The sequence below is a fragment of the Saccopteryx bilineata genome, chromosome 10 (genome assembly GCF_036850765.1).
Source record: "Saccopteryx bilineata isolate mSacBil1 chromosome 10, mSacBil1_pri_phased_curated, whole genome shotgun sequence".
Classification (NCBI taxonomy): Eukaryota; Metazoa; Chordata; class Mammalia; order Chiroptera; family Emballonuridae; genus Saccopteryx; species Saccopteryx bilineata.
Window position 1 is genome coordinate 57,472,082 of NC_089499.1, and position 26,681 is coordinate 57,498,762.

Consider the following 26,681-nt stretch of genomic DNA (forward strand, 5'->3'; position numbering starts at 1 on the left):
GAAGAAGAGAAGACAGGGCTCTCTGGGAATCAGGCAGAAAGAGCAGAGGCGCATCTGGACTGCTCTGTCCTCACGCTCTCTGGGACTTCTCTTCCTCCGTTTCAGTGCTGGTCCCTTTCCTGGTCTCACAGTCCCAAAGTGCTGCCTCCTCAAACTCAGTGGAGGACACAGCTTTGTACCCAAATGTGCTTGGCAGCAACTACTTAGAAGCTGTTACTTGTATTTTTTTTGCAGCGTTTAGTGATTTTGACACCCTTGGACCGCCAGGAGTGGCCCCTCCTACCACCAGAGGACTCTGGTTTCTCTAATGAGGAACGTCCTGGCCAATCAATCCAAGACGGGTGCAGATTCTTATCCAGGCTGCTGTCTCTGCTGTAATGTCCCCCCGGAGCAGAAGGTGCTGCTGCAGCAGGGGATGTCACCTGAGTTTTCAGGTACGTAGTCTGTGGTGAAAGAAAGGTAGGAGAGGAAAACTCAGCCCTCTGTTTCTCCCAGGTGCAGGTCTTTAAACTCCTCCATAGCCACTTTCCTTCCCAAACTAAAGGTACCACGGAATCCCATCTGGTGGCCTGCCCTCCTCCTTTCCTAGGCCCCACAAGTGCCCCTCACCCCCAGCCCCCAGGTTCTTAGTCCAGACCATCCCTCAGTCCCACCTGTGACTTCACGCGAAGGTGCACACTCCTCACACTCCCATTTCTTACTGCTGGATCTAAGAGAGGAGCAGTCCCTGTGGGTTCCATGGGATCCACATGTAGCACACAGCATAAGGCTCCACCTCCTACAGCAAGACAAGGAAGGGTTGTGGGCACAAATATAACACTAACTCCATCTCAGGATGTTCACTACAAGCTGGGCATTTGCTGAGGGCTTCTCAGGCACTTTTTCTGTACATTTTACTCATGACAAATGTGTGGCTGTGTGCTGACCCCAGGACCCCACAATCAGGCAGACATTGGAAAGGTGGATTTGGAAAGGAATTGGCCCTGCGTGTCTCTCCACTGCGCACCAGGAGAAGCAGAGTCTGCAGAGACCTGTTCACATGGGTGTGAGTCCGTCCTGGGCTGCTCAAAAATGGGACTTAACAATTATGTTTACCCTGAAGTCTGCAGGCAAAAGTGAATTACTTGCTCTTAAAAACTGTGCTAAAGTCTAACTCTAAGATAGCATTGATGAAGATCTTTCTAACCAGAAGTCTTTCCCTACCCTTCGTCCTCAAAGCTGTCTCTGCCTTGTTCATATAGACAGATGGGGGCATCACAATGCTGATAGTGCTGATACAATTCTGAGAAAGCCCCTGGCTCCAGTTCCCAGGCAGCATCTCTGCAGTGGGAGAAGAAACAGTGAGTAAGGGACATGTAATTGGTTGGTGAAACCTTTGTCCACCTGGGAAGAACTAGGAAGACCTCAAACTAGCACAGCAAAAGAGTTCAACAGGCTGCCTGAATTTCAGCAAGGCTGGGTGGGTGGCCTGGCAGTGGGAAAGGGAAGCAGGATGAATAGAACATGGGGATTCCTTGTTCCACATTGGAATTCATGACCCTACCCTAACCCAGGGAATCCTGATCTCCAAATCTCACTTTCCAAAAATGCCCCAACCCCCACCACCTTTTTTTAGTGAGAGAGAGAGAGAGAGACAGACACACAGACAGAGACAGACAGGCAGGAAGGGAGATAAGAAGCATGAATTTGTAGTTGTCACTTTAGTTGTTCATTGATTACTTCTCATACGTGCCTTGATGGGGGGTGTGGCTCCAGCCAAGCCAGTGACCCCTTGCTCAAGCCAGCGATCTTTGGGCTCAAGCCAGCAACCATGGGGTCATGTCTATGATCCCATGCTCAAGCTGGGATCCTGGGGTTTCAAACCTGGGTCCTCGGCATCCCAGGTCGACACTCAATCCACTGCACCACCACCAGTCAGGCCCTCCCCTTTTATTTAATAATTGAAAAGCTCTCCCTCCACCCCTTCCCTCTTTACCAGATACAATGCCTTGGCTGCTTCTTAATTTTCTAAACTGTCCTCACACTCTCCTCCTTTCTAGAAATCTAGGCAACCCACTCCCTGGCTCAGTTCCTGCTTTGGAGTTTCCACTACCTGTCTGGAATATGAATTCCCATTCTTAGCATTTCTTGAGGAAATTCTTCTCGATTGTTACAATGTGGACATTTGAAGAAATGCTTTCCTGATGTGTGGGCATAATTCTGTAAGAAAAACAATGAAAAACTTTCTGTTTGTAAAAACACTATGGCTGACTACCTTATTTCCACCCCCGCCCTCACCTCACAAAGATGTTGCTTAAAAAAACCCACAACACTTGACTGGGGCTTACAGGAAAAGGAGTTTGGATGGGTTGGGTGAGGGCTGCACATTCTGGTGTCAGACCAGGGGCCACAAGTTTGAGAGAGTTCCCAGGAGCACCTTAGCTGTCACCTCTGGTCATGGCGCTCAGGAGTGCTGACTTGGTATATACATGTTTCCCTTTCCTTCCACCCAAGGAAGCAAGGCTGATTTAGAAGCTACCTGACTCATTCTAGGATGAGTTCATTTGTTCTAGCCTTCCCGAGGATTTTGCTCAGTCTAAATTTCATCATGAATGAGGTCCAGAGACTGGGCTGACTTTCCTCTGACTGCCTGGAACCAGCTCTGCATACAGGCCTCCAGTCCAGATTGTCTGAGCATTCCCAAGCTGTCTGAGCTGGAGCAATAGAGGAAGGTCCCAGGGCGGAGGAAGCCTCACCTGTATGCACTGGCGGTGGTAGATAGTTTGACTACAGCATGGGCTCTGGATGTTTTCAACACTTGCTTGGGATAAGTCTTCACAACATAAGACACAGCTTTCCTCCCCCACACTCCCCCACTGGATGTCCTGTGTTGGGCGATGTTTTTCACAAAATGATCTGTGGCAGAGTAAATAGCTTGGTTTTGATTTGATGGAGTTTTCCAGCTGCTTGGCCTAGGGAGGGCAATCACCTGCTCAAGCTAGTGCCCAGCAAACCTCTGTGCTCCAGCGTGGAGAGGGGGATGGGGGGGAGAAGGGGAAGGAGGGAGAAATTGAAGGATAACCTTCTCACAGCTTCTCTTCCGATCAAAGCTCCCAAGACTATCTCCACAACCTCTCTCTTTCCTGAAAGCCCCACTTCGTTCTTAGCCGCTAGGAACCTCAGCTGTTTGTAATTTAAGAAGGGGACGGGAAGCAAGAAGTAAACCCCGTGAAATTGCCAAGTCGACACTATTTCTCATTATGGAACGGAGGGGACAGAGTCAATGGTGAATCAAAACAGGCTCGTGAGAACTGGACTCTGATTTGATTAGTGGCTAATTAATAGCAAGTCGCAAAAGGGCAGCCGGACTTTTCCCCTTCATCGCTCACTTGTACTCTCCAAAAAATTGTGAAAGGCAACCCCTTTCTTAGCCACAAGGAAGATGGAAGTTTCTGACACAATGATCCTCCTGGCAGTTGATGGCGGCTCCCTTTTTCTTGCACACAAAGCAGATCTGCAAATGAGATCCCAGGCAGTGCTCAGGGCCTCGGGGAAGACAGACACATCATTCTCTGAAATGAAAATTCTGGGAAGCAACAGCCATTCCCTTTCCTGGGTGGAACAGAAAGCTCAGGGGCTTCAAAGAGCATTGACTTCTTTTTTGTTTTCCCAGGATGTTGCTCCCTCTCCTCACTTAGGATACTACACCCCAGAGAAGCGTGAAACTTAAGGACCAGTGGGGAGGGGGGTGTGGTAAGGGGGTGGGAGAAAGGGTGTGAAGAGAGACAAATATAAGGTGACAGAAAATGATTTGACTTTGGGTGATGGGTATACAACATAATCAACTGTTCAAATGCTATAGAAATGTTTACCTGAAACCTATATAGTCTTTTTTTTTTATTTTTTATTTTTACAAAGACAGAGAGAGAGATAGGGACAGACAGAAATAAAGAGAGATGAGAAGCATCAATCATCAGTTTTTTGTTGTGACACCTTAGTTGTTCACTGATTGCTTTCTCATATGTGCCTTGACCGCAGGCCTTCAGCAGACCAAGTAACCCCTTGCTCGAGCCAGCGACCTTGGGTCCAAGCTAGTGAGCTTTGCTCAAACCAGATGAGTCCGCGCTCAAGCTGGCAACCTTGGGGCTCGAACCTGGGTCCTTCGCATCCCAGTCCGATGCTCTATCCACTGTGCCACCGCCTGATCAGGCTGAAACCTATGTACTCTTATTGACCAATGTCACCCTGTTAAATTTCATTTTCTAAATTAAAAAAAAAAAGAAAGGACCAGTTGGGAAATCCAGGAGTCCTTTGACTTCTAGATGAGCAACAAGGGAAAAGAACAGGAGTGATCAGGAAAGTATGAAAAGAGACTTCACCCAAGGCCCCCATTCCAGGGGATTCTAACCTTCCGAGAAGCCCGCGCTGCCTCCTTTTTGATGTCTTCAGGCAGGAATCCATGGAAACCTCTGTTAGACTGGCCCCGCTGAGGCAGCTTGCTAGATAGAATCTGGGAGGGCAGCAGAACCAGACTGTCAACATTGATGATCAGTGAAAAAGTGCATTGGGGTGCAGGAAGGCAGAGTAGAAATATAGCTTGGCGGAATATATATGTATTTATAAGGTAATTTACTTAACAAAGACTTACATAGCATTAACTATATGTAGGACACTGTGCTTTTAATCCACATCACCCCTATTTTATAGGAGAAATTATGTGACAGGTTGAAGTCCACAGAACTGCAAAACCTGGGTTCTTACGCACTTCTGTGCTGCTTCTCATTTACTGAGGACTGCTTTTGTGTGCTGAGCATTTTGGGGAAACACTGCCTGTGTGCTTACTCATTTTATGCTCTCCACAGCCCTGTGATATGGATGCTACTGTGATCCTCATCTTATCGAGGAGGCCACTGAAGTGCAGCACGGTAAGCATGGCTGGGGTCACACAGCAAGGAGGCAGCAGAGCGGCATTCACTTCCAGGCCCACAGAACCCACACTCTTGCCCCTCTGCGGTACTGCCCCCTGGTACAGAATAAATACTCCTCACAGAGTGTGTACTCTATAGGAAGGGAAACAGGATTTTACAATGTTTTAACTGTAGTCATTCTGCCATAGCTAAGGGAAGGAATGGAGCTTTTCTTTAAAAATACACTTTAGGCCCTGGCCAGTTGGCTCAGTGGTAGAGTGTCGCCCTGGCGTGCAGAGTCCCGGGTTCGATTCCCAGCCAGGGCACACAGGAGAAGCACCCATCTGCTTCTCCACCCCTCCCCCTCTCCTTCCTCTCTGTCTCTCTCTTCCCCTCCCGCAGCCGAGGCTCCATTGGAGCAAAGTTGGCCCGGGCGCTGAGGATGGCTCTGTGGCCTCTGCCTCAGGCGCTAGAGTGGCTCTGGTCACAACAGAGCAACGCCCCAGATGGGCAGAGCATCGCCCCCTCTGGTCACAACAGAGCATGCGGGAGTCTGTCTGACTGCCTCCCTGTTTCTGGCTTTGGAAAAATACAAAATAAAAAAATAAAAATACACTTTAAAGGGCTCTTTGGTTTTGCAAAGCTCCCAAAGCAGAGTCTAGAATGGGAAATCAAGGGGAAAGAAGCTAAACTGTTATGAACTCATAAACAGTGCACGTGTGTATGTATTAGATGAACGTCAGCACCCCGGCCCCACTCCAAGAATCTTCCAAATACTGGGAGGGTGCTGGTATTCCACAGTAATGATATGTAATGTGAATGGGACCCAGGTTATTACAGTTGAACATGATAGAAAAGGTGGCCTTACAAGGTTAGAAAACTTGAGGACACTTGGATTATAGCTGTATGTTCCCAATTAGGCTTAAAATATATCTATTTGAACATTAATTATCTCAGGGATTTAGGAGTATATGAGTGATTTTTGTTTTATACTTTAAAGTATTGTTTTCTACAATAATCATGCATTTTTTATAAACAGAAAAATCAACAGTTAAAGATTAGAAATAAGCTAAATATAATTTAATAAGGATTTAATACTTTTTTGAATCCCCTAACCATGGAATACCAATTAGCTATCAAAAAGAAAAAACTAGCCTGACCAGGCAGTGGCGCAGTAGATAGAGCATCAGACTGGGACGTGAAGGACCCAGGTTCAAAATCCCGAGGTCGCCAGCATGAGTGTGGGCTCATCTAATTTGAGCAAGGCTCACCAGCTTGAGCCCAAGGTTGCTGGCTTGAGCAAGGGGTCACTTGCTCTGCTGTAGCCCCCAGGTCAAGGCACATATGAGAAAGCAATCAATGAACAACTAAGGTGCTGCCATGAAGAATTGATGCTTCTCATCTCTCTCCCTTCCTGTCTGTCTGTCCCTATCTGTCTCTGTCACAAAAAGAAAAAGAAAATACTAGATCAATATGTTGTATATAGAATGACCATAAAAAAAGCAAAATAGTGTATTCTATGTTTATTTTTTTGTTGAAATGTATATGCTTGTAAATGTACTCAAATTAACCAAGACCCGACACCAAGACCAGACTGGACTTACAAGACAGGAAAAACCACAGACCAATCTTTTTCATGAGTATATATGTAAAAATGAAACAAAACATTATCAAATTTAATCCAGTACCATATAAAAAGGATAAAACATCATGACCAAGCAGGATTTATACCAAAAAATGTGAAGTTAGTTCAACATTATAGAATTCAACTGATGTAACAAATCATATTAACAAATTAAGGGAAAAAATCATGATCATCTCAACAGATGCAGAAAATACATTTGACAGCATTCAACACACATTCGTGATACCCTCCAGCAAACTAAATATAAAAGGGAATCTCTTCAATCTAATAAAGAGTCCATGAAAACCTACAGCTAACATTGTATTTTTTAAAATTTTTATTAATTTTAATGGGGTTACATCAATAAATCAGGGTACATGTATTCAAAGAAAACATGTCCAGGTTATCTTGTCATTCAATTATGTTGCATACCCATCACTCAAAGTCAGATCATCCTCCGTCACCTTCAATCTAGTTTTCTTTGTGCCCCTCCCCTGCCCTCTCCCCCTCTCCCTCCTTCCCTCCCCCCCCCCAACCACCACACTCCTGTCCATGTCTATTAGTCTTGCTTTTTTTTGTTTTTTGGGTTTTTTGTTTTTTTTTGTATTTTTCTGAAGCTGGAAACGGGGAGAGACAGTCAGACAGACTCCCGCATGTGCCTGACCGGGATCCACCCGGCACACCCACCAGGGGGCGACGCTCTGCCCACCAGGGGGCGATGCTCTGCCCCTCCAGGGCGTCGCTCTGTTGCGACCAGAGCCACTCCAGTGCCTGGGGCAGAGGCCAAGGAGCCATCCCCAGCGCCCGGGCCATCTTTGCTCCAATGGAGCCTCGCTGCGGGAGGGAAGAGAGAGACAGAAAGGAAGGAGAGGGGGAGGGGTGGAGAAGCAGATGGGCGCTTCTCCTGTGTGCCCTGGCCGGGAATCGAACCCGGGACTTCTGCACACCAGGCCGATGCTTTACCACTGAGCCAACCGGCCAGGGCCTCTTAGTCTCGTTTTTAAGTCCCACCAATGTATGGAACCATGCAGTCCTTGGTCCCTTCTGATTCACTCATCTCATTCCGTACAATGCCATCAAGATCCCACCAATTTGCCACAAATGATCTGATGTCACCATTTCTTATGGCTGAGTAGTACACCACAGTGTACATGTGCCACATCTTCTCCATCCAGTCCTCCATTTTTTTTTTACAGTGATTAAAGCCTTTAAGCAAACTCTTGGCCAATACAACAAGAATCCATAAAAGAGTAGTGTTCTTAACATGCTCACCAAGTCCAAGTTGGCACCAACAGCATTCCAAATCCCTTCAAATGCAACCCAACCCCAGTTCAGTCCATTAGGAGCTGTCACAAGGAGCAGGAGTCCAGGAAAAGTCCACATCCAGGAAAAGTCTGCATGGCACTGGGATTGTTGTCACAATTCTGTACTTTGCAGCTCATGTCCAAGTCGCAATTACCGCTGCTTCTAGCTGGTAATGATTCAGGTAGACTGGAAAAGCCATCTGCAGCATGTGTGGAGATGGAGCTTCTGTTCTCCTCTGCCTGGAGAGATGAGACCAGGGTGCTTTTCCCTGGAGCTCTGCAACTGTGTCATGGTAAAGAGAACCTTGGGATACACTAAGCTGGGTGGCAGAGGTAAATTCATAATACAAGTTGGCAAAAGGGGGAAAGAGAGCTCTAAATTAGGAGTAGGTCCCAGCCTGAAATATGAGTGGGGCATTGATATAGGAGGAATAAAGGAAACACTATATATTAAGCAAAGCAGCAGAAAATAGGACTATCAACACCCTTTGAGGGAAGAATAAAAAACCTGACTATTCAGGCAAGACATAGTTAAGTGGCCCTTGTGCAAATGAGATCAGTTTACCTGCTTCTTAGAAGAAATACCCTAGGCTTGTCCACAGTGTTGTAGATGGGGCCGATGGCCCTGGGCACCTTCTGCCTTCAGTGGCAAACCCCAGCATTCTGGGCAAGGTTAGGTCATAGGTGGCTGGAGCAGGGCTGGAAGAGACTGAACCCTCCCTTATAGGAGCGAGGGGGAAGCCTAACTTCCAGTGTCCCTTTTTCCTCACAGCAAAGGCGTGTAGGCCTGACCTGTGGTGGCGCAGTGGATAAAGCGTCGACCTGGAAATGCTGAGGTCGCCGGTTCGAAACCCTGGGCTTGCCTGGTCAAGGCACATATGGGAGTTGATGCTTCCAGCTCCTCCCCCTTTCTCTCTCTCTGTCTCTCCTCTCTCTCTCTCCCTCTGTTTCTCCCTCTCCTCTCTAAAAATGAATAATAATAAAAAAAAAAAATTAAAAAAAAAAAATACATTTAAAAAAAAAAAAAAAAAATAGCCTGACCTGTGGTGGCGCAGTGGATCAAGTGTCGACCTAGAAATGCTGAGGTCGTCGGTTCGAAACCCTGGACTTGCCTGGTCAAGGCACATATGGGAGTTGATGCTTCCAGCTCCTCCCCCCTTCTCTCTCTCCCTCTCTCTCTCCCCTCTAAAAATGAATAAATAAATAAAAAAAAATTGCCTGACCTGTGGTGGCGCAGTGGATAAAGCGTCGACCTGGAAATGCTGAGGTTGCCGGTTCGAAACCCTGGGCTTGCCTGGTCAAGGCACATATGGGAGTTGATGCTTCCAGCTCCTCCCCCCTTCTCTCTCTCTCTGTCTCTCTCCTCTCTCTCTCTCTCTGTCTTTCCCTTTCCTCTCTAAAATGAATAAATAAAAAATTTAAAAAAATAAAAAATAAAAAAAATAAAGTGATCTCTCTTAAAAACATTTAAAAAAAAAAAAAAAAAAAAAAAAAAAAAAAGGCGTGTAAGCCTGGCAGGCTTTAGCTCAATGACCTTCCTTTCCACTATTGAAGTAGGACCCAGATGGCATCCTTTGAGACCCCTTTGGGGCATTGGAGCCTTTAAGGGTGTATCCTAAAAGCTGGTAGTTCCCCTGATCTCTGTTGGGCTTTTTCTGCCTCTTGGTATCTTAAAAGCCATTCTCAGAAGATCTCACTGAGGGCTTTGAGGATCCCCATCCACCTATATAAACCTTTTCCATATATCTGGAGCTATTTGGAAAGAGACAAGACAGTGTTATTAGCTGGATCAAATAAAAGAAGGTAGAAGTTTGCAGGAGAAAAAGATTTGGCATCTCCTGTTCATCAGCATTCAAAAGAAATTTAAAAAATTTTTAAGTAAAAAGCATGATATGGTAGACCCATAGGAGTTCTAGGATATGACTCCCCCCTTTAAAAATTTTTTTTTAATTGACCTTAAAATATTTGCTGGGTACACTTTAATAATACCTTGACTTTAAAGATTGTAAGAAATACCCATAATTCAAAAGGTTTGACAAAATACAGTAAATGCTTTTGCTACATGTGCAGGAGCATTGTCAGTTTTAACCAGTTTAGGAAATACATAATAGAAAAATGCATACAGACAATGAGCTATAACATGCTTAGCAGCCTCTCCTGTTCTGGCAGAGGTTACTATAAATCCAGAATAAGTATCTACTGTAACGTGGACATAGGACTGTTTGCCAAATGAAGGTATATGAGTAACATCCATTTGCCAAAGTTGTCCTGGTAGGTGTCCTTGGGGGTTAACTCCAAATGAAGGGACAGATTGTAGTATAGGACAGCTTGGACAGGATTTACCAATCTGCTGTGCTGCTTCCCGAGAAAGTTGAAACTGTTTACACAGGGCTGCAGCGTTCTGGTGATGAATAGTATGAGACTGAATTGCTCAATCTGTCATGGTTGCTCCAAATAATTTTCTTTTGGGTAGCTTGATCAACAAGGGCATTCTCTTGTGCTAAAGCTCCAGGGAGCATGGAGTGAGCTTGAATATGTCCTATAAAACATGGAGCTCTATCTTGACATACAAGTCTTTGAGGAAGGAGGAACTGCTGAAATAGTTCATCAGCAGTCGTTCCTAAGACAGCAGTCTTTATAGTGGAAACAACCATAAGTAAATATTTGCTGTCTGTATATAGATTAAAGAAGGAATATGGCAATTGCTGAAAAGCCATGATAATGGCATATAATTCTAGTCTTTGAGCTGATTTTAAGTTGACTGTTTCAGCATAAAGTTGTCCATTGATTTGCAAAAGCGATTTGCCATTTAGTGGAAGTTTCCCAGAGCCATTGTTGTTGATCCTTTGAAAAAAGGAACAACAATAATTTGAGGCTCAAAACATATAAGCTGTAAGGGTCATCTATGCCCCTTGATAATCAAGGAGGCAACAAGATCAAAATATGGAAGTGTATTCCATGGGCTATTAGATGGTTCATTGTGCCCAAGCTATAGCTGCTCTTGTACCAATTGAGCAGCTGCTCTAAGTTTCTCCTGAGAAAAGGGCCATTGGTCTACCCATACAAGATTATCTGATTTCCAAGTAATTGGGTCTGCACAATGCATTATTGGGGAAGCAGGAGCTACCAAGGCCTCTATGCTAAATTTTTTTTGATTAATTTTAATGGGGTGACATTTGTAAATCAGGGTACATATGTTCAGAGAAAACATCTCTAGGTTATTTTGACATTTGATTATGCTGCATTCCCATAGCCCAAAGTCCAATTGTCTTCCGTCACCTTCTAACTGATTTTCTTCATGCCTCCCCCAACCCTCTCCTTCTCCTCCCTCTCACCCTGTAACCCCCACACTCCTGTCTATGTCTCTGAGTCTCATTTTTATGTCCCACCTATGTATGGAATCATATAGTTCTTAGTTTTTTTTTATTTACTTATTTCACTCAGTATAATGTTCTCAAGGTCCATCCATGTTGTTGTAAATAATCCGATATCACCATTTCTTATGGCTGAGTAGTATTCCATAGTGTATATATATATACCAAAGCTTTTTAATCCACTCGTCCACTGACAGACACTTGGGCTGTTTCCAGATCTTCGCTATTGTGAACAATGCTGCCATAAACATGGGGGTGCATTTCTTCTTTTCAAACAGTGCTATGGTGTTCTTGGGTATATTCCTAAAAGTGGGATAGCTGGGTCAAAAGGCAGTTAGATTTTTAATTTCTTGAGGAATCTCCATACTGTTTTTCCACAGTGGCTGCACCAGTCTGCATTCCCACCAGCAGTGCAGGAGGGTTCCCTTTTCTCCACATCCTTGCCAGCACTTATTCTGTGTTGTTTTGTTGATGAGCGCCATTCTGACTGGTGTGAGGTGATATCTCATTGTGGTTTTGATTTGCATTTCTCTAATGATTAGTGATATTGAGCATTTTTTCATATGCCTATTGGCCATCTGTATGTCCTCCTTGGAGAAGTGTCTATTCATTTCTTTTGCCCATTTTTGGATTGGATTGTTTGTCTTCCTGGTATTAAGTTTTACAAGTTCTTTATAAATTTTGGTTATTAACCCCTTATCAGATGCATTGTCAAATATATTCTCCCACTGTGTAGTTTGTCTTTTTATTCTGTTCTTATTGTCTTTAGCTGTGCAGAAGCTTTTTAGTTTGATGAAGTCCCATTTGTTTATCCTGTCTTTTATTTCACTTGCCTGTGGAGACAAATTGGCAAATATATTGCTCCGAGAGATGTCAGAGAGTTTACTGCCTATGTTTTCTTCTAAGTTGCTTATGGTTTTATGGTTTACATTTAAGTCTTTTATCCATTTTGAGTTTATTTTTGTGACTGGTGTAGTTCGTGGTCAAGTTTCATTTTTTTGCAGGTAGCTGTCCAATTTTCCCAATACCATTTGTTGAAGAGGCTGTCTTTACTCCAATGTATGCTCTTACCTCCTTTGTCAAATATCAGTTGTCTGTAAAAGTGTGGGTTTATTTCTGGGTTCTCAGATCTGTTTCATTGATCTATATGCCTGTTCTTATTGCCAGTACCAGGCTATTTTGAGTACAATGGCCTTGTAGTATAACTTGATATCCAGAAGTGTGATACCTCCCACTTTATTCTTCCTTTTCAAGATTGCTGAGGCTATTCGTGATCTCTTTTGATTCCATATAAATTTTTGGAATATGTGTTCTATATCTTTGAAGTAAGTCATTGGTATTTTAACTGGTATTGCATTGAATTTATAAATTGCTTTGGGTAATATAGACTTTTTTTTAATTCATTATAGAGAGGGGAGAGAGAGAGAGAAAGAGAGAGGGAGAAGGGGGAGGAGCAGGAAGCATCAACTCCCATATGTACCTTGACCAGGCAAGCCCAGGGTTTTGAACCGGCAACCTCAGCATTGCCAGGTTGATGCTTTATCCACTGAGCCACCACAGGTCAGGCTCTTTAAATTAAAAAAAAAAATTTTTTTTATTTATTCATTTTAGAGAGGAGAGAGAAAGGGAGAGAGAGAGAGACAGGAAGAGAGAGAGGAGAGAGAGACAGAGAGAGAAGGTTGGGAGGAGCTAGAAGCATCAACTCCCATTTGTGCCTTGACCAGGCAAGCCCATGGTTTCGAACCAGTGACCTCAGCATTTCCAGGTCGACGTTTTATCCACTAATATAGACATTTTAATGATGTTTATTCTTCCCAAGCACAAGCACGGTATATGCTTCAACTTGTTTGTATCTTCCCTGATTTCTTTTATCAATGTTTTATAATTTTCCGAGTACAAGTCTTTAACCTCCCTGGTTAAATTTATTCCTAGGTACTTTATTTTTTTGGTTGCAGTGATAAAGGGGATTGATTCCTTAATTTCTCTTTCTGACAGTTCATTGTTAGTGTATAAAAATGCCTCTGATTTCTGAGTATTAATTTTATATCCTGCCACCTTGCTGAATTCATTTATCAGGTCTAGTAGTTTTTTGACTGAGACTTTAGGGTTTTCTATATTCAATATCATATCATCTGCAAATAATGATAGTTTTACTTCTTCTTTTCCAATTTGGATACCTTTTATTTCTTTTTTTTTTTTTTTTTTTTTTTTTTGTCTGATTGCTGTGGCTAGGACTTCCAGAACTATGTTGAATAAGAGTGGTGAAAGGGGGCACCCCTGCCTTGTTCCTGATCTTAAGGGGATTGCTTTTAATTTTTTCCCATTGAGTATGATGTTGGCTGTGGGTTTGTCATTGATGGCCTTTATCATGTTGAGGTATGTTCCCTGTATTTCCACTTTGCTGAGAGTTTTGATCATGAATGGGGGCTGGATTTTGTCAAATGCTTTTTCTGCATCTATTGAAATTATCATGTGGTTTTTCTCTTTCCTTTTGTTTATGTGATGAATCACATTGATTGATTTGCGAATATTGTACCAGCCTTGCCTTCCAAGAATAAATCCCACTTGATCATGGTGTATGAGTTTTTTCATATATTGCTGGATCCGGTTTGCTAATAATTTTGTTGAGTATTTTAGCATCTAAATTCATCAGGGATATTGGCCTATAATTTTCTTTCTTTGTGTTGTCTTTGCCTGGTTTTGGAATCAGAATTATGCTTGCCTCATAAAAGGAGCTTGGAAGTCTTCCTTCCTCTTGAATTTTTTGAAATAGCTTGGGAAGGATAGTAGTTAGTTCTTTGAATATTTGGTAGAATTCACTAGTGAAGCCATCAGGCCCAGGACTTTTCTTTTTTGGGAGTTTTTTGATAACTGTTTTAATCTCATTTGTTGTAATTGGTCTGTTTAGGTTTTCTGATTCTTCCAGATTAATTTTTGGAAGATTATATGTTTCAAGAAATCTGTCCATTTCATCTAGGTTGTCTAGTTTTTTTGGCATACAGTTCTTCATAGTATTTTCTTACAATATTTTGTATTTCTATTGTGTCGTTATTTCTCCACTCTCGTTTCTAATTTTATTTATTTGAGTCCTCCCTCTTTTTTTCTTAGTGAGTCTGGTTAAAGGTTCATCAATCTTGTTTACCTTTACAAAGAACCAGCTCCTGGTTTCATTGATCCTCTGTATTGTTTTTTTAGCCTCTATGTCATTTATTTCTGCTCTGATCTTTATTATTTCCTTCCTTCTACTAGCTCTGGGCTTTACTTGCTGTTCTTTTTCTAGTTCTTTTAGATGTAGGGTCAAGTTGTTTATTTGAGCTTTTTCTAGCTTCTTGAGGTATGCCTGTAATGCTATAAACTTCCCTCTCAGGACTGCTTTTGCCATGTCCCATAAATTTTGAGTTGATGTATGCTCATTATTGTTTGTTTCTAGAAATTTTTTTATTTCTTCTTTGATCTCATTGTTTACCCATTCATCAATTAATAACATGCTATGTAGTTTCCAAGTGTTTGAGTGTTTTTCAGTTTTTCTGTTGTGGTTGATTTCTAGTTTCATGCCATTGTGATCGGAGAAAGTGCTCGATATGATTTCAATCTTCTTAAATTTGTTGAGACCATTTTTGTGCCCTAACATATGGTTTATTCTAGAGAATATACCATGAGCACTTGAAAAGAATGTATATTCTGCTGCTTTAGGGTGAAAGGTTCTGAAGATATCTATTAAATCGAGTTGATCTAGTGTGTCCAATAAGTCTGCTGTTTCTTTGTTAATTTTCTTTCTTGAGGATCTATCTAGTGATGTTAATGGGGTACTGAAATCCCCTACTATTATAGTATTGCTGTTGATCTCACCCTTTAAATCCATCAAAGTCTGCCTTATATATTTAAGTGCTCCTATATTAGGTGCATAGATATTTATAACGGTTATATCTTCCTGTTGGATTGCTCCCTTTATCATTATGTAGTGACCTTCTTTGTCTCTAATTATAGTCTTTGTTTTAAAGTCCATTTTGTCTGATATAAGTATTGCTACCCCAACTTTTTTTTCATTTCCATTTGCATGAAATATTTTTTTCCACCCTTTTATATTCACTCTATGTGCATCTTTTGTTTTAAAGTGTGTCTCTTGTAGACAGCATATGTATGGGTCCTGTTTTCTTTTCTTTTCTTTTTTTTTTTTTTGGTATTTTTCTGAAGCTGGAAACGGGGAGAGACAGTCAGACAGACTCCCGCATGCGCCCGACTGGGATCCACCCGGCACGCCCACCAGGGGTGACGCTCTGCCCACCAGGGGGCGATGCTCTGCCCCTCCGGGGCATCGCTCTGTTGCAACCAGAGCCACTCTAGCGCCTGGGGCAGAGGCCAAGGAGCCATCCCCAGCACCCGGGCCATCTTTGCTCCAATGGAGCCTCGCTGCGGGAGGGGAAGAGAGAGATAGAGAGGAAGGAGAGGGGGAGGGTGGAGAAGCAGATGGGCGCTTCTCCTGTGTGCCCTGGCCGGGAATCGAACCCGGGACTTCTGCACACCAGGCCTATGCTCCACCACTGAGCCAACCGGCCAGGGCCTGGGTCCTGTTTTCTCATCCACGCAGCTACCCTATGTCTTTTGATCGGATCATTTAATCCATTTTTAAGGTTATTATTGATATGTAATTGTTTATTGCCATTTTATTCTTTAAAACAGTATTCTTCTTTTGCTATATTCTTTTTCCACTTTGATCTGTTTACAACAGGCCCCTTAGCATTTCTTCCAGCCTTGGTTTGGTTGTAGTGAATTCCTTGAGGGTTTTTTTGTCTGGAAAGCTTTTTATTTCTCCTTCAATTTTAAATGATAGCCTTGCTGGATAAAGTAGTCTTGGTTGTAGGCTCTTGTTCTGCATTACTTTGAATATTTCTTGCCATTCCCTTCTGACCTCAAGTGTTTCTGTTGAGAAGTCGGATGTCATCCTTATGGGGGCTCCTCTGTAGGTGATAGTCTTTTTTTCTCTAGGAGCTTTTAATATTTTCTCTTTATCACTTAGCTTTGGTATTTTAATTATGATGTGGCTTGGTGTTGATTTCTTTTTTGGGGGGGTGTTTCCTTTTATTTTGTGTAGATATCACATTTCTATCATCTTTTGTTGCTTTCCAGTGACTGGTCAAAAATGCACCATGACTTTACAGACACACTGTATTTTAGACACTTACCGCCCATGTTATGAAAATAAAGGTTAATAAAATGTTCCCAATAAGTTGAATGCTAGCAATGTAGCAGGAAAAAAACCTAATAGGAAAATGTTTTGTGGTCATGTCCATGGCAAATGAGAAACTGATTCTAAATTGGTGTTGATTTCTTTGGGTTTCTCTTTAATGGAGTTCTCTGTGCTTCTTGAACATGTGAGATGTTTTCCAGCCTTAATTGAGGGAAGTTTTCAGCTATGATGTGCTTGAACAAAGCCTCTATCCCTTGTTCTTTCTCTTCTTCTTCAGGAACCCCTATGATGTGGATGTTATTTCTCTTCATGTTGTCACAGAGCTCTCTTAGAATTTCCTCAGACTTTTTGAGTCTCTTTTCTTTTTTCTGCTCTGCTTCTGTGCCTTTATCATGTCCTTTAACTCGCAGATTTGATTCTCAGCTTCATCCATCCTGCTTTTAATTCCTTCATGTTCTTGATTTCTGATATTGTATTTGTCATTTCTGACTGATTCTTTTTTATTATTTCAATGTCCTTTTTTTATATTTGTTATCTCTTTATTTAGCTGTTCGTAATGACCATCTATTGTTGTTCTGGTATTTTTAAGCATCCTAACAATTGTTATTTTAAACTCTGCATCTGGTAATTTGGTTTTATCTGATTCATTCAGGTCGTTTTCTGGGGATTTCTCTTGATTCATTTGTGTTGTATTTTCTTGACTCCTCATTTCTCTGTGTAAAGGAAGGTTTTGGCCACTGAAGTCCACTGGGTATGGCCTCTATTCCCTAGGTATGGTCTGTCTGCAGGCCCGGGCCCACCCCCTCTGCTGTTGCTGCCTAGGGCATTTGGGTATGGGCGTTGCCGGTGCCTGTCCACTGGGTCTGTTGCTGTGGTTTCCACCTCTCCTTCACGGGAGTGGCTGTGATCACGTGCTCCGGCATATAAGCCTGGTGGCCTTGACCTTTGCCCCACCCCCATGGGTGGCGTTATGCTCGGCCCTGAGTGCAGTGTTGAGCACCTTTGCTCAGCTGCGGGTCTCTGCCTGTTTCTGGGCTTTTGCCCCGCCCTTGCAGGAGGAGCATGCTCGTGGGACGGCTGCAAGCTTTGGCTCCATAGGCCAGGCAGGACTGCAGCATGCCCACGCTCAGTAGTGGGACTCTGCCTGTTCTGGGTTTTTGGCTTCAACCCCATGGGAGGAGCCGGCTCCCAAGTTAGGCCACAAGCCTCGGTTCCGTGGGCAGGAAAAGGCTGTGCTCCTGCGCCCTTGCTCAAGGGTCAGTCTCCACCCCTTCCAGGGTTCCTGCCCTTCCCCCCACAGGCTGGATTACAGGCTGCCCGCAGCTAGGCTTGACTGCTTTTGCACGCCCCCTCCTCCCCAGCCGGGCAAGACTGAGCTCACACCTGGGCCCAGTGGTGGCCAGCCAGCTTCTGCCCTTGCCAATAGAATCGTGCTTCCAGGTGCTTCCACATCCCACTGCCGCCCACCCTGGGGCAAGCCCTCAGCCGTGGGGGCACTGCCACTCAGACCCTAAGACTTCCTACTGTAGCCCGGAAAGCTCCCTCCTTCTAAGGGACTCTGCTCTGAGTGCCGCTGGAGACCTTGTTTGGCTGGTGCCCTGCTTCCCTTTGCTGGTATTGCTGTTTCCAGGGGGAATATTTACTTCAGATTTGGGGAGTGACTCATCCCAGGGGTTAGGGTGGCTGTTTCCCAAAATGTTTCTCCCTGTGCCTCCTAGATTACACTCTTCCTGCTACTCCGGTCCTCTACTCTCTCCCCATCCCCCAGAGCCCAAGGTGAGTGGTTGTGAGAGAGGTTTTCTGCCCAGTCCCTTTAAGAAGTATCCTGGGTCTGAGAAATCAGTTGCTTTCTCACAAACAGTATCCTGACTTGTTTCCAGCTAATACTGTCCATACACCTCTTCTAGGCTCTGGGGCTGCAGGTTGGGGCTTTGTTCCTGGGGCTCAGGACCCTCCCCTCTCCGTTAAACTCACTTCCTGCCACATGAGTCTCTCCCGGCTGCCGTTCGCTCCAGGGAGCTGGGCAGCCCTCTCCACGTTTCCGCTTTTCCTACTGGTCTCGGTGTGGCTTCTTCAGTGTTCCTTGGTTGAAGAGTCCTCTTAGTTTAGTCCAAAGTTGGTTTTTCCAGATGATAGTTCTTTTTTTAAAATTTTTATTTTATTTATTCATTTTTAAAGAGGAGAGACAGAGAGGGAGAGAGAGACAGAGAGAGAGAAGGGGGAGGAGCTGGAAGCATCAACTCCCATATGTGCCTTGACCAGGCAAGCCCAGGGTTTTGAACCAGCGACCTCAGCATTTCCAGGTCGACACTTTATCCACTGCACCACCACAGGTCAGGCCCAGATGATAGTTCTTAAAATTAGTTTGTAATCCACTTTGGTTCTGGGAGGTGGATGTTGGTACATCCGCCTACTCCAGCACCATCTTGTCTTCTCCTAACATTGTATTTTAATGGTGAAGAATTGGATATTGTTCCCTAATGTTGGAAACAAGACAAGGATATCCACTCACATAACTTCTATTCAACACTAGATTGAAGGTCCTAGCCTGTACAAAAAAGGCAAGATGAAATAAAAGACAAAGAATGGAAAGGAAGAAATAGAACTGTCTTTATTCACACATAACATAATTGTGTACATAGTAAATGCTAATATATTTACAAAAACACCAGAAAACCCCCCAAACTCAAAAAAACCTACTGAACTAATAAGTGAATTTAATAAGATTGCAGGATATAAAATCAATGTGCAAAAATATATTGCATTTCTATATACCAGCAAGAAACCTGAAAATGAAAAATTTAAATACCACTTATAATAGCATAAATTCACAATATATTTAGAAATATATTTATCAAAAGATGTGCAAGTCTTTGTCAGTAAAAAAAATTTGCTAATGGTGAACTACATATCATGTCGATGGGATTCAATATTCTTTGTCCATTCTTCAATGCAATCCCCATCACAATCCCAAAAGGCTTTTTTTAAAGAAAAATTTAAAGCTAACTATAAAATTTACATGAAAGAGAGAAGGACCTGACAGCCAAAACAATCTTGGAAAATACGAAAAATTTACAATACTTAATTTCAAGATACTATAAAGCCACAATAACCAAGATGGTGGTGTACTGGTGTGAGGATTGACATACAGATCAATAGTATGAAACTGATCATTAAGATGCACAGATATAGCCTGACTGCTGGTGGTGGCATAGTGGATAGAGCGTTGACCTGGGACGCTGAGGTCCCAGGTTCCAAACCCCAAGGTCGCCAGCTTGAGGGCAAGCTCATTTGGCTTGAGCACAGGCCTCACAGCTTGGGTGCAGGGTTGCAGGTTTGAGCATGGGATCTTAGACATGATCCCATGGTTGCTGGTTTGAAGCCCAAAGTCGCTGGCTTGAACAAGGGGTCACTGGCTTGGCTGGAGCCCCCAGTCAAGGCACGTATGAGAAGTAATCAATAAACAACTAAAATGCCACAACTACGAGTTGATTCTTCTCATCTCTCTCTCTCTTCATGTCTTTTTCTCTCTCTTAAAAAAAAAAAAAAGGTGCACAGATATATGGTCAATTGATTTTGAAAAAGGCACCGAGATACCAGTAATTCAATGGGTAGGCAAAGATTTCTTGGGACACACAAAAAGGCACTAACAATAAAAGAAAAAAAATGATAAACTGGACATCATCAAAATTAAAAACTTTTGTTCTTTGAAAGATCATAAAGAAAATGAAAGGCAAGCTACAATAGGAAGAAAATAGTTACAATATATCTGAAAAGAGATTTGTATCCAGAATATGTAAAGAACTCTTACAATTCAGACAAAAGAACTCAACTTTTAAAAAGAACAAAATATTTGTATAGACACTTCATAAAAGAAAATATGTAAATGGCCAATAAGTACATGTAGAGAAGATCAACATCTTAAGTCATCAGGGAAATGCAAATTAAAACCACAGGGCAATAGCAATACACACCTAGTAGAATAGCTACAATTAAAAAGATGGACAATATCATGTTCTAGCAAGATTATTGTACAACTGGAACTTCATAAATTGCTAGTGGGAGTGTAAACTGGTACAACCACTTTGGAAAGTGATGTGGCAGCTTCACATAAAGTTCAACATACAGTCAGTATACAACCAGTAAATCCACTCCTAGGAATTTGCCCAAGAGAAGTGAAAATACATTTCACAAAAAAGACTTGTATATGAGTATTAACAGCAACTTTATTGATAATGACTCCCAAGGAAACAATTCAAATGTCCATCAACAAGTGGATAGATGAGCAAATTAAAATATATTCATACAACAAAATACTGGGGAATAAAAAAGCACAAGCTACCAACAGATGCAGCAACATGGATCAATCTCCAAAACACGGCATTGAGTGAAAGAAGCAAAAGAGTACAAATTGTATGATTCCATTTATATGAAGCACAAGAATAGGGAAAAACTATCTATGGACCAGTGATTGTCTCTGAGGGGACTGACGGGAAGAGAGCAGAAGGGAACTTTATAGGGTGATGAAGATATTTATTTTGATTCAGTGTTTATATAGGAATATACATATATATAACATAAGTACATTCTACAGCATGTAAATTATAGCTAATAAAAAAAGAATATTGGGAAAAATAACTGGAAGGACTGTTGCTAGCATTTGCAACTGGGGAAAGGGAAAAAGATGAGAAATATTATTTTGGGAAAAGACTTCATTGTACATATCTTATATATACTTTTAGGATTTTACATTAAATACAGATATTACGATTTAAAGATTAGATTTTAAAAGAAAAAAGCTATTAAGGAGAACAAACATGGCTATCGATCTGAGGCTGGATGCAAAAATGGAGAACCAATTGTACAGAAAAAGCCATGAGACATTCAAAGCAAAGAGGGCCTTATACTCACAAGACAGAAATAGTGCACACTGAGATTGTCTTTCTGAAGAAATTCCCCTAATTTTTCGGGATCCCCAGGTTCTCGAAGGCATAGCCGGCATACTGAAGGAGAGAATGTTAATACTTTACTTTGGGAGCATAACCATCGAAGTACCAGGAGGAGAAGAGTATTGGGAGGGTCATTCTGACAAGGACAGAGGTTGGAATAAAATGTTATTTGGTATCATTTAGGTCTTTATATAATTTCAGCCACACTTGGAGGAGTTGGCTACAACTGCTTAATTTTTTCTTTATTTTTTTTTCTCTTTGTCTCAAGTGGCCTTAGTTAACTTGTTTCTTGAACTTTGGATGCGACATTTAAAGATTACAGACCCTGAGTTCTTCAGCATTTTAGAGAATCTGGGAAGGAAGCAGGATTGACAGTGAGAGGAGCAATTCAGGTGATCTTTGCTGAGATTGGGAGGCAGCATCCTAACAGAACTTCCAGTCTTTCTTACCAGGCCCTGAAGATGGCTTCTTCTGGGTCACCCTTGTCGTCTTGAAAGATTTTCTATATAAGAGAAGGAAGAAGTAACAAGGTGGTCTTTGAGGATCCTGTCAACATCCCTTGTAGCATTTCCTTCAAAATGCCATCCGTGGGTCTGATGAAGTACCAGAATATCTAAAGGCTAACACATCAATTTCTTTTTCTATTTCATATATGCATATATATATATATATATGTATGTATATATGTATGTATTTTTGTAGATGAGAGGAGGGGAGATAGTGAGCAGATTCCCACATGTGCTCCAACCAGGATCCACATGGCAACTCTGTCTAGGGCTGATGCTTGAGCACCGAGCTATTTTTAGTGCCTGAGCTGGGACCAACAGAGCTATCCTCAGTGCTAGGGACCATGCTGAAACTAATCAAGTTGGCTGTGGGAGGAAAAGAAAAAAAAGGAGGAGGGGAAGAGAAGCGGAGGGTCGCTTCTCCAGTGTGCCCTGACCAGGAATTGAACCCAGGACATCAATATGCTGGGCTGATGCTCTATCCACTGAGTCAGCAGGACCCTATTTCTTTTTTTTTGGTATTTTTCTGAAGTTGGAAACGGGGAGGCAGTCAGACTCCTGCATGTGCCTGACTGGGATCCACCCGGCATGCCCACCAGGGGGCGATGCTCCGCTCATCTGGGGCATTGCTCTGTCACTGGCATGCCCACCAGGGGGCGATGCTCTGCCCATCTGGGGGCATTGCTCTGTCGCAAACAGAGCCATTCTAGTGCCTGAGGCAGAGACCATGGAGCCATCCTCAGCGCCTGGGCCAACCCTGCTCCAATGGAGCCTTGGCTGAGGGAGGGGAAGAGAGATAAAGAGAAGGAGAAGGGGAGGGGTGGAGAAGCAGATGGGTACTTCTCCTGTGTGCCCTGGTCGGGAATCGAACTGGGGACTCCTGCACGCCAGGCCGACACTCTACCACTGAGCCAACCGGCCAGGGCCTCATATTTTTTGAAAGTACAAAACATACCTACTGAATTGTTTGAATGTGAGATAGTAACCATCTTTCCATTCCTGGTGCCTGCATTGCCTGTGTTGACTGAATCAAAGTAGCAGCAAACACCCTTTTACTGTTTCTTCTACCAGTTACTCTGAATCTCAGGTGGTATCACATTCACAAAGCTTAATAAAATGATACTAAATTTAAGAATTTCCTATTGCTAGCCATTATTCTTGGCTCTTTACATGTGTTACCTCAATGAATCTCCACAATGTTCTAAGTGGGTTCCATTATTATGCATATTTTCCAGATGAGGAAATGGAGGCATAAAGAAATGAAGTAACCTGTTTCAGGTCACCTGGTTAGCAGGTACTAGAACCAGGATATGAACCTAGGCTGTAGGGTTTGTGAGTCAGCGCTTTGCTTCTAGGGATAGTCCTAGGAGGACAGATTACTGGGCAGCTTCCACAATACTAATGGTATGTGCTTCCACACTACGCAACCCTAGCCCCCAAGTCTATGCAAAGAGGGAAAAAATTATAGCACACATCACAGGCCAAACTCCTGTGAATAATTTATCCCAAACTCCCTTATGTTACCTACTGTACCTCAATCTTTGACATTCCTTCTTTCCTTGTGTAGTCTTCATTTGCTGAAGCTTCTCTCTCCTATCTTCAATTCTTCTATATTGTTATGAGATAAAGGCTCTTCTGGCTATAAAATAAACATATCTTGGTCAGTAATTTAATTCTATAGTTGGTTATCAAGTTCTACAGGGTTAAAGCAACAGTGCATTTCACCTCCCAACCCATGTGACAGAATATAAGGGACCCACCCAGTATCAATGCTAGTAATAGCCAGTAATTTAATTATGTCAAAGACTGTTCTAGACATTTTACGTGTTAACATACAACCCCCTGCCCCCATGCAATAGGTGCCATTATTATCCCCATTTTCAAGATGAGGAGACTGGGGCACAGAGAGTTCAGAGAGAGGCATTTGTCTAAGGTTAGAGGTACTGCTATCACGCAGCAGTAAAAGAACTTGGAACCACTGCTTGAACTGGCTAATTGGCTGTTTTCTTTGTGCCTACTAAATTCATGAGGTAGTACTCCAGAAAAAAAGACTCCTTTTGCCCCCAAGTATGGTGCCTTAATTCTGCCCAGTCAAAGCTAGATAAGATAGTTCTTTTCTAGGAGGAGGAGCTTATGGGATGTCCACTGCCTAAAGCAAGAACTCCCTCTAGTGATAGACTAGAGAGAATAGTGACAAACCACCGCTTGCCTCCCGTTGCTTTTCACCAGGCTCAGATGGCCATAGAAGTTTGGTCGGTTCTTAACCTTCGTCTAGCTCTGAGCAGAGAGTAAAATGCCTAAACGTGGAGAAGACACCCTGCCACTACTCCACCCACCAATGTCAGCAGACTGGAAATGGACTGTTTTCACTTGTCAGGGGAAATCCCAGAAAGTGACGGGGGGGGGGGGGGGGGGGGGCAAAAGAAGTAAAATCACTCCTACGAAGGGAGGACTGTACTTAGGGGACAGAAGGACAGCACTTCCTAGAAGTGAATGTATCAGATCACTCCAGGGACACAGTCCAGCACCCACATCCTCGCTGCACAGCCGGAGAGAATGAACATCTTCAGACTTTCGGCTGCTCTATGAATACAACTGCGAAGGCAACTACTAAGCCTATACAGCCCTTCCTTTCCTTGAATTTGCTCCATCACTTCTTGTAACCCACGAGTTGCAACTGCAGAAGCAATGCATTGGATGGCTTCTTACAAAAAAAGGAAAAAAAAGAGCACTTGGACTGGCTGGAGGAGAGAGAAGGGCGTGTGCACTAGGGGATCCACGTGAACTGACTACTGAGAGGTTCCGAGTTGTCGGGAAGATCACAATCGTCTAGCAATAGAAATAAAACCGTGACACTCAAATTCTCTGCATCCCTGGACCAAGAGGTTCCTTGAAAAGGGGTCGCGTGCACACTGATAGTTATGGGAAGACGCAACGCTCTTCAAAGCATTCCAGGAGGGACATGTAAGGGCGGGGCCTCCGCAAGCGGCTCAGTCCGAGATTTCCTAACCGAGCGATGCTCCCTTAAAACGGTTCCCTAGTCGTCTCGCTGGATTAGTGCTAGGTAAAAGCCTGCTGAAAAGATTAAAAAAAAATAAGCGTGTTCGGCCCCGCCGCCAGAAGAATAAACAACGATTAATTTGGAAAGTACGCGTCTGTGTGGCCACAACCGACCCCGGGAGGTAACAGCCCGCGAAGGGGCTCAAGGAGCATCTCGCGGATGCCAGACCAGGACCAGGTCGCGCCTGCAGGAAGACTGGTGCGGGGCCGCGCTGGGGGTCGCCTCCGCCGCTCGCTCCTCAAGGTGGTACTCGGTGCCACTCTCGGCCGGGCCTCCCGCCCAGTTGTCGCCGAGGGCGCCTCTATCCCGGAGCTTTATTCGTGTAGCTTCCTCACGGGCGGCCCCCTGCGCGGTGACTGCACCGGCGAGCGCGCAAACGGGGGCGGGTCACGCGGACTAGGACCCAGAGAGACCGCAGCCTTGGATACTAAAATTACGCGGACTCTTGGCTGAGCGATACCTCTAACGGCCGGAAGCCCGCCCCTCCTTCTGACGCACTTTTTCCCTCCGGGCCACTCGCCACGCCTCTCCTTCTAGCCCCGCACCTCAACAGCAGCGCTCCAACTTGTGGAGTCAAACCCGCGGAGGACTGGCCTGGGTCGGAGACAGTCGCTCGGTGGTGACGTGTCCCGCCGGCGCGGGTGGGTGACGCACAGGCCCCCTTGTCTGTGTGTGTGTGTGTGGGGGGGGGTTAGGGGCATCAGGGGCTCCGAACGGGGAGGGGGCGGTGGCTCGGGAGGGCCTGGTCATGGCGCTGAGGGGCCGCCCCACGGGAAGATGAGTAAGGGCTGGCTGGAGCTAGAGAGCGACCCTGGTAAGGAGGGAGTGGGCTGGCCGGGGGCTGGGGAGGCCGGGTGGGTCCGGGAGGCGCTTCTTGTCGCCCCACCAGGTCTCTTCACTGATAGATACATGAATTTACCAAAACTTCCAAACCTCCCTTTTGCTGTTCCACTTGTCTATCTGACCCCACCCTTGCTTACTTACTATCACCCCTGAAGCAGAAAAGTTCTAGGAAGCTGGTCAGCTGTCCTGAGGAAAAGCGTTCCAGGAAGCCGAAATCGTAGGACTGCAGAAGGGAGCACACCAGGATTGCTGACTCAGTGCACACTTGCTCAAAGCTCTCCCCGCCTGAATAATTGTTTGCCTCAGAGTCTGTTTCAGTGTACTTCTCTGGAGGAGTGTCTGGCAGGGTTCCTTTCTTCCTTTCAGTAAAGCCTGTTACTCTGGTCTTTCCGACTCCCATGGATTCCAACATTTGGTGCCGAAACCTGGGACAGGGTACTAACTGCCTGGACGATCCCTCTTTGTCGTCCAAACTTACAACCAGGGAAGCAATGGGCAGCGGCAGCTAGTCCTGGGCTTACTCCTTGATTCTGTTTGGACGTGTAATTGTAGGTTGATTGGCCGGTGATCTGTCCCTGTCCTGAACCCCTGCTGGACCAGAAAGGTAAGGAGTTTCTCCCTCTCCCTTCTCCGGTTGGCCTCCAAATTTCTCTCTAAAAACACCCCTTCCTGGTCGGACGGTTTTGACTTCAGACCCCATATCTACGAGTGGTCTGCCTCTACTCCTCTACAGGACTTCTACGAAAGTCTAGGCGCGCCTAGCCAGGCCACTTTCCTGTGTCCCGGGATCTCAGCCTTGGGGTGACGACCTCTTGTCTGAGACTCTCTTTCTACAGAGATTTTTCTCCTCTCGGAACTGTGACTGAAGGCGGGGACACCCCCTTCTTTCACCAGTCTCCTCTACTGTGGGCTCCTCTCAGTCCAAACCGTCCAGCCAGACTTCCCT

The 26,681-nt window shown here is 44.1% G+C and overlaps 1 protein-coding gene and 1 non-coding gene across 2 annotated transcripts; both read right to left on the reverse strand.

The window, feature by feature from the left end:
* Positions 1-203: 203 nt before the first annotated feature.
* On the reverse strand, positions 204-25,324 carry LOC136314014 (PHD finger protein 7-like). Its single transcript, XM_066244320.1, is given in 12 exon segments — positions 204-392; positions 394-443; positions 654-778; positions 1,204-1,320; positions 2,093-2,199; positions 2,736-2,895; positions 3,369-3,493; positions 4,388-4,489; positions 21,288-21,379; positions 21,775-21,827; positions 23,365-23,470; positions 24,486-25,324. Coding segments are annotated over 11 exon segments (1,161 nt in total). The 5' UTR covers positions 23,406-23,470; positions 24,486-25,324.
* Positions 16,401-16,516, reverse strand: LOC136314849 (small nucleolar RNA SNORA32). Its single transcript, XR_010727422.1, has one exon. It is a non-coding gene; the product is annotated as a small nucleolar RNA SNORA32 (small nucleolar RNA).
* Positions 25,325-26,681: the final 1,357 nt, after the last annotated feature.